The sequence below is a fragment of the Python bivittatus genome, unplaced genomic scaffold (assembly GCF_059951505.1).
Source record: "Python bivittatus isolate LINGU-HERP-01145 unplaced genomic scaffold, Pbiv_v1 ctg000350_np1212, whole genome shotgun sequence".
Taxonomy (NCBI): domain Eukaryota; kingdom Metazoa; phylum Chordata; class Lepidosauria; order Squamata; family Pythonidae; genus Python; species Python bivittatus.
The window spans coordinates 39,436,720-39,448,876 of record NW_028277074.1 but is presented as its reverse complement, the minus strand read 5'-3'; the positions used below and the strand labels follow the sequence as shown (position 1 = coordinate 39,448,876).

General features: G+C 35.2%; 1 protein-coding gene across 2 annotated transcripts in view; it reads left to right on the top strand.

Moving 5' to 3' along the window:
* Nucleotides 1-12,157, top strand: part of CD99 (CD99 molecule (Xg blood group)) — a 29,857-nt gene that overhangs the window by 12,851 nt on the left and 4,849 nt on the right. The window contains exons 2-10 of one of the 2 annotated variants that reach the window (XM_007427673.3): nt 64-105; nt 2,008-2,046; nt 3,520-3,552; nt 5,579-5,650; nt 7,953-8,009; nt 9,229-9,252; nt 10,983-11,018; nt 11,134-11,244; nt 11,458-11,511. In XM_007427673.3, coding sequence (XP_007427735.1) covers nt 64-105; nt 2,008-2,046; nt 3,520-3,552; nt 5,579-5,650; nt 7,953-8,009; nt 9,229-9,252; nt 10,983-11,018; nt 11,134-11,244; nt 11,458-11,511 — 468 coding nt within the window. The remainder of the gene's footprint in view (nt 1-63; nt 106-2,007; nt 2,047-3,519; nt 3,553-5,578; nt 5,651-7,952; nt 8,010-9,228; nt 9,253-10,982; nt 11,019-11,133; nt 11,245-11,457; nt 11,512-12,157) is intronic. The other variant, XM_007427674.3, reaches the window with a different exon arrangement.

Sequence of the window (12,157 nt, the reverse complement as noted above, 5' to 3'; positions counted from 1 at the left end):
TAACTAAATGTTGGGTAGAACATGCAAGACAATAATGATTTTGTTTTTGTTTTTATGGAATAGGACAAGGTGATTTTGACTTAAGTGATGCACTTGGAAATGTAGGTAAGTAATTACAATCCTATGACACCTGCAAATGACTTTCTATACATATTTTAGTAATACTAATATTACATTATAATGTAATGTTAGTTAAGTCAAATAATAACCTGACTCTGTTTGAGTTGTATAATGCTGCATTATTTCAGCTTGCTCAATCTAGGTGCCTAAGATCTTCCTGGTTTTAATAGTGCATTTTATTCTGCTAGTAAACTTTAATTTGCTGGCAGGACATCAAATTATGAATGAAGCTCTTCTAAACTAGATAGCATGCTAATTTTTGTAAGGTTTTTAAATATATGTTTGTTATCACGCCTAGGTTTTTTTTAGAAAGTCAGTAATTATATAATCATCACCACCACTAACATGAAAACAACAGACCATGGCTTCTTGAATTCTCTCCAACTCGTTTACCAGTAGTACCTATAGGAATCATCTGTATTTTCTTCTGTGTAATGTAATAAAGTGTTCTGTGTGTTTCTGTGCATGCCTTTTTTTCTCCAGAGATTAGGTGATGGGCATAGCATTGCCTCTCTGTGTGTGTATGTGTCTGAGAGTCTAATAATAATGGACTTTTGTGTGTGTACTTTTCTTCTCCCTGCATATTACATCTATGAGTATATGCATGTGTTCTAAGAAGCATGGGATGGGCCGCATACACCCCATTCTGGGTCATGTGGCCAGGCAGGAGAGAAAGGAGCGGCTTAGATAGGAAGAGTTGAGAGCATTCCAAGCAGCTACCCTGGTTCTTCCTGTAGAGATGGACCGGGGGATGGATGGATGGATGGATGGATGGATGGATGGATGGATGGATGGGTTTGTTTGCTTGTTTCTTTCTTTGTTCCATAGTCCCCAGCTGGATCTGAGCCATTTTTAAACCTGATCTTTTTTTTTTCCTGGTTTCTCTGCTCACTAAATTTTCACTGAATATTCTCTTTGTGTCCATTCTGCTGATGGACAGACAGAAAGTCCCAAAACCCTTCATATAATTTCTTTCCACCTTTCCATTAGGCTGAATAGAATAACAAATTAGAGAAAGTATGGTGAACATGGCTTCTGAAACTCTCTTCAACCTGTTCACCAGCAGTAGCCATAGCAGACATCTGTATTTTATTATGTATGGCACACGAAATAATATGTCTCTGTGTTTGTGATTTTATTTTCCCCTTGTGCTATGTGTGCACTGGGAATCACAGGGTAACTTAATATATATCAGTACAAATTTCCAGGACAGATAAGGGAGGATGGCTTAGAATGGGACAATCAGTAGCACTGTGAGCTATCACCCAACTGCCTTTCATATAGGCTTTGGGAAATTTTTTTCAGGAGTGGGTTTTTTCCCCCCCATAGCCCCAATCTGGATGCAGCCCACTGTCAAACCTGATCTTTCTTTTGCTGGCATCCTCTATCATACCAAATTTGTTCCTCTTCTGTTCATATTTTTAGAGACTTATCCTGCTGAATAACAGAATCCCAAGCCCCTTCACATATTTCTTTCCCAACATCCTGTTGGGGTTGGAAAAGAATTTTTAAAAATCTAATCTGTATCTATTTGTAGATTTAATTATTACAAAGTCAGTTTAGCATCACTCTGTTGCAGGGATGGGCGATTTTATGACTGTGGGACATACTGAAGATTTTTTGGAGCATCAGTGCTTACAGTGACAGAATAATAATGGGTGGGGATAGCTAAGTTTTTCTTGTTTTCTATTAATTCATTGGATGAGAGTATTTTTTAAAAATTGCATTAAGCCTATTTTAATGCTTTCCCACTTCAGAATTACATTAAATTATGCCACCAATTTTCAGCTCTGAAGGGCTACGGAAAAGGATTCAGGGACTAAATGTTTCTCCTGCTCTACAATAACTGATGATTCCAACTAATTATATTCTACTTTTATATTTTAGTTTCTACTAAGAATCCTAGTTCGGTTACCAAAAAGCCAGGTAAGTATAGATTTTTACAGTAAGCATTTTTTGGGGGGGAACAGTTTTGTTTAGTGAATGTGACTACATTTGAACAATAAATAGTTTATAAGTGGTTCAAAATATATGTCTGTTTAGTTTTGAGGAATAGCAGAAGACTAATAGAAGTCCACTTGAAACCAATCTTTGGATTAACATCTTTACCTACTGGCTAAAATTACACCATAACCCCAGTGGACTGACCCATCTAATACTGGCAGATAACTTTGAGACGACCTGGAAAACAGCTATCCAAAAGAAACTGAGTCTCTATGGGTTTTCCAACGATGCCATTTTGGCTTTAGAGTTTGATCAAGCCAGGTCACTATTAAGGCAAAGGATCTTAGATATAGAAGGCCAAGCAGAAACTGCTGTCTTTACCCATAATATAATCGCAAATAACCAAATTCTAGTGAATAAACCAGTCTCATACTTATACCACATTACAGTTCCAAAATTCAGGAGAGCTTTATCCTTAGCCCGATTTAACGCTCTCCCTACAGCTGTTCTAGAAGGAAGATACAGGAAAATCCCTTATGATATTCGATACTGCCCCTGTGGTACGGGTGGCATTGAAACCACAGTTCATGTTCTCTTGTATTGTCAGTTTTATAGGGACATTCACTTTCAGCTGATTACCCCTCTTTTATTTAAATTCCCCGGGCATTCCGATAATTTTTATTTGTATTATTTGTTAAATAATCAAGATAAATCCATTTCTTTAAAAGTTGCAAAATTTTGCTACATAATGTGTAAGCTTCGCCCACAAATGGTTGCTAATAGTTATTGATGAAAGGGGTAATATTGTTGTCTGTTTTATTGTATGTATTTTTATTGTTCAATGACTGAAATAAATATGATGATGACTAATAGAAGTCAAACTGAATATTTATGGTTTGTTGTTTGCTAGTCAATGTATGAGTATTCTCATATTTTCATATTGGTCCTATTTATCACATGATTTGTTTTTTAGCTATAGATTTAGAATAGGGCAGTTTTTTAAAAGAAATCAAATATTTTCATGTACTTCTTAAATAAACTGACTTATTCATGTTCTTAACAGACATTTGTCTTAAACCATCTGGGATTTTTTCCCCCTACTGATATAGGAAAACTCTCAAAATAACTTTTAAGAAATATCAGTGGAGTTCTAGGCAACATTTTAGGCTTAATCAAATTAATGAATATATTTCTCTATCATTTTTCCTCCACTTATTTCTTGATGCAAGTGGATTTGTTCTGTTTTTCACTGCCTAGCTTTTATTATATAAATATATAATGTGTGTGTGTGTGTATGTGTGTGTGTATATATATATATATATGTATGTATATATACACACACACACACACACACACACGTACATTTCCCTTCATGCATGAGCACAAATCTTTCGTTCGCAAAATAGTATGGTTATTCTACATGAGATATTGATGTCTAATATTTTTTCTGCCTAGATGATGACTTGAACTTAGAAGATGCCTTATCAGGTAAGTATTAGAAGATGTTTCTACAAACATCACCCGTTGGAAGTTACCTTACCTTCTTAGGTACTAATTTTGTACAGTATAAATATAACTGAGAACAGCATAACTGGATTTAAGAACTGCCTGAGAATGGCCCTTGCCACCTTTTATAACTTTGAGGGAAAGGTCTTCCAAGGTAGCCCACCACTACTTCTTGCTTCTGCCATGTGCCTTGGAAGGCTTTCTCCTGCCATTCTGCCTGCCCCCGCCCCCACATCACCCCAACCAGGATAAGACAGAGTGATACATATGTACTTGTCTTCAACTGGTATTTGTGTTATAAGAGCATGGCCCCTTCCCCCTTTGGTTGTTTAAAAAACACCAGAACAACTTAAGATTCAGTATACTGATAATCAGTCAGAAAAGCCTTAGGTCTTTGGAGGCATGTTACCAGATTACATCCCACCAAGACACAAACTGGCATCAAAAATGTCTGTTTAAAATAGTATTCAGAATTCATTAGGAATACACAACATCAAATAAAACACAGATGAATATTAGACTTATAAAAAAAACAATTAGGATTTAAAGAAAAGGAGCAATAGATATAACCATCCAAAATGGAAAATAAGCCTCCAAGAAAAATTGCTTTGAAAGAAACGCACTCTTTGCCTTGAGCATTTGGAAAATAAAATCAGCCCCCCTAACCATACTTTGTCTAACTACTCTTTGAACATAGAACTTTGGTTTAGATTAAATTCCTTATGTCTATGAAGATTTCATCTCAGAAGATGCAGTGGGTTTAAATTCTTTCTTTTGCTTTCCCACAACCAGCTGATGCTTCTGGGAAAATTCAATCAACAAAAGCCTCCAGCAAACTAGTTTTTCCCACCTAAAGGTGGGGGTGGGGTGGGGGGAATTGTGTTTGCTCAGAAAATCTAGCCAAGTGGCCCTCTCACAGACTTTCAGAGACTTACATAGAAGGGATTTGTTTATAGGTTGATTGTGTACACATTCTAATCTCATGGTAGAACATCAATGACATGAACCTTCCTAAGCAAACCAATGGTAGTTTTTAATTTAATGTAAGTTTATATACATTCTATCTATAAAAAATATAAAGAGGTACTGGTCCATCAAAAAAACTGGTCTTAAACCATTTAGATTTTAAATGGCAGAACTTATGCTTTATATGCGACCTGCAAGTAGTATAAGCTTGATATAATATGTCTCCAATATGTAGACCTCTTAGCTTTTGTTGTTGTTGTTTTTGCATTTAGTATGAGTTAACAGTTTTGAGCCTTCTTTAAAGATTGTTTCACTTGTAATAGATTGCAGTAATCCAGCCTGATCTAATCAGAACATATGTCCCTGAGCCAAAAAGATAGGAAATATGTCCTCCAAGAAAAGGCACATACTTCTACTCAAATCAGCACCAGCTCAGAAGACTCCATTTTATCCGGAGTCTTTTTCAGACTATTTTACTTTATTCTTCCCATATGTGGCCTTACACATTTTACTGCCTCCTTCTGATTCAGTGATAAAATTGAGAAGTAGAACCGCATGTAATTTACACACTGATCACATCATAGCCAAGATATGTAGGGAGATCTTTATAGATGATAACCAGCATCCTGAATTTTAGTTTGGAAGCCCACTGAAAGCCGAACAGAGGTGTCACTTGAGGGAACCACCACACACCCATAGCAACCCATGTCTAAAAGTGTGTTAAATACAAGATAGTATGGAGCCCATGTCTAAAAGTGTGTTAAATACAAGATAGTATGGAGCCCATGTCTAAAAGTGTGTTAAATACAAGATAGTATGGAAGCATATGAACAGAAGGCTTGCCGGAGCTCACGTATGACTGTTGTACACATAAATTCTGTATTTTTTCTTTCTGCCATTGTAGCTAAACATGTCAAATATTTATTTTGCTCAATTCAGATAATGAGGTAGCTTTATTTTACTAAGGCTATATGTCCTATATAGCATTAGGTTGCTCATGATTTTCTGTGTGAAGGTTGCGTGTATCTTTCCTCATCACTAGGTGGCGATGATTCCAAAAAGCCAGCACCACCACCCCCTCAGCCCAAACCTGGGAGTCACGGCAATAGTGGGGGTAAGCTTTGTCAAGAAGTATATATTTAGCACCTTGTCAGTCAAAGCTTTTAATATAGTTTTCTGAAAAACTCCGTGGTTGTTAGGGCTAGGAGAGGAGACGTACAAAGGAATTGATACATACTGATGATGGATTGTACCTTATGTGACTTTTAAATGTGTTGGGACTGTAACACTCAGAATTTCTTTAGCCAAGTTGGCTAGGAATTCTAAGTCCAGCTTATTTTGGAGTGTGTTGTATGAGAGAATACCTTGTTACATGAAAGGAGCAGAATTCATTGTGAAAGAACTGTGCTACGCTATTTTGCTTTGGCTTAAAACTTTTCTCTACCTGGTGACCTACAAAACAACAGTGCTGATGAGGAGTTAGAGAAATGTGTAGACCAACCTATCCTGAGGGCACCAGGTTGGAGAGAAGGCTGGCTTATTTTGCCATACTTTTTTTTTCCCTACTTCAAGAATATTTGAGAGATCATTATAAAATATCAGGAGAACTGGAACTCTAATTTTATACAGATTTTTGCCCACTTCATGTAAATTTTAGAGATTATTTTGAAACAAGGCAGGCCAAGTAAATTGCTTTTAAGGTAAATTTAGAAACTCTGAAGAGGCTGAAAAAGAGACCAACATGTAGCAGAAACTTGGAATACAATCTGATTTCAGGGGTATAGGTCTCTTGAAATATTTTTTGACATATGAATAAACTTTGTGTCTGTAATCTGGAAATAATCCAATATGAGATTAGAGAAGTGAAATTCCTACTTCAGGGTTCTTAAATCTTATTGTGCTTGACCTTTTTAAAAATGTTTAGCCAATAAACAAATGCTGCTGATGTTTAATTAAAGTTGTGAGAGTAGCATGAGCCACTCATTGTCTTCCTTTCATTCCTCCCTGTCAGTGTTAGTGGAACTTACATGCTGATACTATTCTAATTTTAACTGGGATTTGATGTGATTTGTGTATGTGGTTAAAATAAAGCAGTGTTGCTTTTCCCCTGGATCCTCTGATAAAAATGTAGACCAATTTAGAAAACTCTAAAAGCACTAAATGATGATTGATTTCATGCTCACTTGTGCATAATAGTGCTCCGCCAATCCTGTAAAAGAGTTGCTTTAGAACACACAGGAGTGAACATAAAGAAACTCTTTCAGAATCATTAAAGCAGCTGTGTCTTTCTCCAGGGTTGCATAGCTGCTTTGGAGACTTTCCCTTAGCTGTGCATTCACTTCATTTTGCTTTTTTCCCCCTACCAAAATGGCAACACATGTGCTTGCATGCAGAGACAGCCAAAAGCAGCTTCCGAAACATCCATGAAAACTGAAAAAAAGTGTTGTATTTAACTTTTTGAAAAGTTCTATTTTAAAAGTTCTCAGACCCTAAATTCAGCGACGGACCTGAGAATCTACAATAGGTCAAGACTGAACCAGGATTGTTTTCCACAAGGAGTCAAACTTACTGAGTCATGTTAATTGAATCTAAAATTACAGAAGGGCAGGAACAAAATTTCCCACCACTATAACCCCAGCCTTAGGAACAGGCTTTTATCTACTCTTAAGATAAATGGTATACAATATTCTCTCTGTCCCTCAAAGAAAGAGCTTTTATTCTTGCCAGTCTTCCCTTCCAGGACCAAATTTGTCCGTGTGTGGAGTGTCATTGAATCATCTTGATATGTTCTGCTGTATTTAGTGCTCTGAATTAACATCACCGCTCTTTGTAATTCACTTCAGTTGTGCAATTTAAGAGAATACATTTTTCTATTAGCTGATAAATCCTTAGAAATCTCAAAAAAGGTAATAAAATACTGTTCAATTACAATTGCTGTGAGGAAATTCTGGATATAATTATGTTTTAAAAGATTATTCCATATCAGAGGGCAATTAGCCATGTTTTTCTCTTTCAATATTTTAGTTTATTGTGTATTTGATTTTTTATGTCTGTGTCCATAAATAAAAGTAGATAAGTTTTGACTTTGAAAAGAGATGCTTAATATGTGTTCCCACATGTTCTCAAATACCATTTCAAAGGATTTGCCCAGCCCACATGCAAAATACTGTTTTGTTTTCTTGCCATATGTTTATTCATCATTATGAATACATTATTAATTCATAAACATTTGCAGCTTATCCTAAAATCTATCTAAACAGCAAAACATATGCATTTGAAATATAGTTAAGATTCTTAATGTAATGACAGAAGCTGGAAATTATGTACAATTCCACCAAACAAATGGTAGAATATATTTTTAAATTGTAAACTTTATAAATGTGCTTTACTCCTTTTGTTGTTTTGTTGTTCTTAAGGAATTAGTGATTCAGATTTATATGAAGGCGAGTTGCCACCTGAGAACCCACAATCAGGTATGTTTCAAATATTCACTGTATTTAAAAATACTAGTGTAGTTTTATGTAAGCTTTTGGCTTTGTCTTTTAAATATTAAATATTAAATATGAAAGTATTGTAAAGTGTGTTCATAAAAATATGTTACCCAGGAATACAATTTTAATTTCAGATTTGATTGGTATTGGTTCCATTCATTATATTAGTAATTTTATTAAACAATGTATTTTTGCAATTAAACATTTTCATAAAAACGTAGTAATGGCAAGCTTTCCTTCTTACTTAATAATGTATTACTTAACTTGCATAATCGTTAATAGTTTCAGTTGAATAAGAGGAACAAAACTCAAGCCTGTTGTATATATAATTATATTGGCAAGTTTTAGTTTGGTTCCATGTTAGGTAAGATAATTCAGTCAAATACTCATCTTTTCCAACATATTTTATGTTAGATAATGGTTGTTTAGGAGGCTGAAAAATCAAGTTTCCTTAAACCAGACTAAAAGTTGTCTTTATATTAAGATGGTTCTTTCAAAAGATACATCTATTCTAGAAATACGGTCATATGCAGTCCAGTGCAGTCTTACACACATTTGTTTAAAAGTCCCATTGAACTCAATAAGGTTTGCAACCAGATGAATAAATACAAGATTGCAGGCTGACAGAACTGTTCCTGCAAAGGAACAGGCACAGCAGTCCCTGTACTAACATGCATGTGATACGTTGCTTGGATATGATTATATGCTGAACTGCTATGATGTTTCCTTATAACTTTGATGCTTCTTCCCCCACTTTCAATAGCATGATTTTTTAAAAATTTGGAGTTGCTTTTGCAAGACATATGCAAGCAGAGCAGTGTTTTTACAGGTAGTTCTCATTTAGCAACCACAGTTGGGACTGGCAACTCGGTCATTAAGTGAAGCGATTGCTAAGTGAAATGACCACTGTTCTTTCTTTTGTTTCCTTTGCTTTGCAGAACTGCAAAGATCGTAAATGCGAGGACCAGTCACAAAGTTGTTTTTTCCTCATTGTTGTAACTGCAAATGGTTGCTGTACAAGGCAGTTGCTAAACAAAGACTACCTATATTGGTATTCTGTAGGATCAGCTCCTGATTGCATGTGTGCATTTGCATGTACAACTAATAGAAACTTATCACTTGGTTCTCAGTTATATGTCTGAGCAAAATTTGGACTGTTACTTCTCATACTATTATACACATTTTTTTTTTTTTAACCTAGGCCGTGCTTCTAACCCTTCCTCAGGTATGTGGGCTGTTATTAGCGCATGTTTGATTTCTCACAGCAAACACTTCTCCAAAGATACTTCTTATGGCATTAATTTTGTTACTGTATTAATTTGTTTTTGATGTCTGCACTTCATGTGTTAATCATTTAGTAAAATCTTCTTCACAGGACACTGAACTTTTTCATTTAAAAATGAAAAAAAGTCAATTAAAATTTGTTTACACAAAGCCATCAAGATTTTTTTTTTTAATAATGTAAGGGTAATCCTTAATATTTTATAGGCAGCTACAAAACAGGATTATTTTAATTCAGATAAGTTGTAACATTCATTTTTATAACAGATATTAATTAATAATGTTAAATAAAACAAAAAGAATCATAAGTTTAACAAGAGGTCAGTTGTCAAGCAGGCACACGAACAAGATACATAGACTTTATTTCATTGTTGTTCACAAACATGCTCTATCCTGGACAAAAGGAAATTTTTTAAAAAAAGAATTGACAGGGCTGTAGCACAGAATGTATGGCATGTATGGCTATTACAACGTATGGCTTAAATTAGGTTTGATAAGATCAACCCTGCTAGTATGTTTTCATCATAAATAAAAGCAGTTGAATACAGATTGAAATAATATAACTACAAACTGGAACTAGACACAGTTTCAGTGCTTCTTCCTATATAATTGAAACAATGTTCTTCCTTTTAAGCAAACTTAATACTTAATTTAGTCCCTTATTTTGCCATGTTAATTCAATGTGGCTGCATGTTATCCATCAGAGGTGCTTCAATTGAGAATTAAATATATTAACTTTCAATCCACAACTGGAAATACTATTTCTGCTCCTTTAGTAGCAGAATAGTAGTATTTCTGCTATTTAGTAGCATGCCATTTGCCTCTGAAACTGAAATTCAAGCTAAGTTATCAAGAACATTTTAATCTGAATTCCTGCCCTGAGAAGGGGAGTTAAGTTCATTGACTTAAGTGGTCCTTTCCTATTCTACAATGTTGTGTTGGAGAATCGTTTTAACTTTAAAAATAGCTCATAACCAAAAATATCAGAGCATCTCTGGGGAAATGCAATAATGAGGAATGCTTCAGCAAAAATGCTATGCTCTTTATACTAGCAGTATACAGTAAAAGTTAAGGCTTGGTTTTAAGCAGTGGTGTACACAACATTTTGAGTTGAACCAGTTAGAATATGAAACACCCCATTTTGAGTGTGAAATGGTTTGAACTGAAATGTTTGGAAGATCCCCTAATTTCAAATGTGCATCTAGGTTATTTCATAAAAGAACTCTGGTTTCTGTTTTACTTTGTATCAAAAGGTACCATTTTCTGTCTTATATAGCATAGCTTCATGATACGTAAACAGCATTCCAATAGAAGAGAATATATGTAGCTCAGGGTTGAACTGTAGGGTCTTTCATGCTCTCTGAGCTTGGTTGTTGCTTGCAGACATTTTGTTACCCAACTAGGTAACATCATCAGTGCTAGTGAGTATGGGGTTTGCTCCCTGTTTATATACAAAAACTTGCCCTGCCAGTGTTGGTGGGGCTGTGGTTTTCTCCTTGGTAGTTCCCCGATTAGGGTATTGTTTTCTACTTGATGTTTGTCTTGTGTTAATCCCTGCTTATCTGGGTGTTGGCTGCTGGAGAAGTTGTGTTCTGGTCATTTTGTTTCCTTCTTAGCTTTTTTATTGTCTCTTTAACCAAACTGTTAAATTCTTTAACCAAACTGTTCTTCTAGGTGGGCACGATTCTGACTCCTCTGGAAATACAGAAGGTAAGCTTTTGTTATCCCCTGCTACACCATCTGTAACTTTTTCCAAGTTTTGTATGATCCTTGGAAGATCAAGAGAGCACACCTGCTTTCTAATTTGGGGAAAATCTTTTCACAGGTTCTCAAGGCATGCTCGCTGGCATTATTAGTTCAGTTGTAGTGGCAATAGCTGGAGCTGTTTCAAGTTTTATAGCATATCAGAAGAAAAAGCTTTGCTTCAAAGCAAGTGGTAAGTCATAACCAATTTGACTTGAAATAAGTTGGGATGGTAGGACGTCCTAAAATAATCGCTTTAACCGTGTTGCACTGACATTGGGCATTTCCCAATGTAATTGGAAGCTTACAATTTGAAATAAGCTTTAGGATGTAGAATGTTACTCTGTTCAAGCATGAGCTGAAGATAAGAAAATGCAACATATTTTAACTATATTTGTTTCTATAGATCAAGAGAATGTTAATGCAGAAAGCCAGCAAGGAGCACATGCTGAGCCACCTGGTAAGGTCATAAAGAGAGAGCTTTTAAAAATTACACATGTACCTTTCTTCACCTGCAAAAGTGGCTTACATTTGTGATTTTGTGCAGTTTCCCACTGAGGTCGTTTTATCAAGCCACATCTACAGTATTCCATTTTAGAGAAGATGTCAGTTTTCTTTAGACTAGTATAGCATCTTCAGTTTAGTTTATTTGCTAATCTTTCTATTGTAGATTAGATACATTAGCTCAGTTTAGAGAACTGACTGGACCAAGACCAATGAAATTGGCCCTTTGAAATTGGTGGGACTTGCATGGAACCATTTTAAGCTCATTTGAATTCAGTGGTAAATTCTAAGCATTGCTAAGACAAGATTTAACCAGACGTAATTACTACATAAGAGATGAAGCTCACGCTATCAGAATTAGGGTTATTTTTTTTTACTTCCACAGAAGACAGCAGGAATCTGTTCTTCATTTAGCTCATTATGTCTCTATCACTTTCCAAAGTTTCAAACAATCTTTTGTAGTCCTGGAGAGGCCAGATTTGTATATATGCATACTTGTCTTTTATTATTTTATCTATACATACAACTTTTCTCTGTTGTACAACATTAAATAAAAACTTTTCCTAATGTTGTTTTCATTTCAATGTTTGATCAGAATCCTG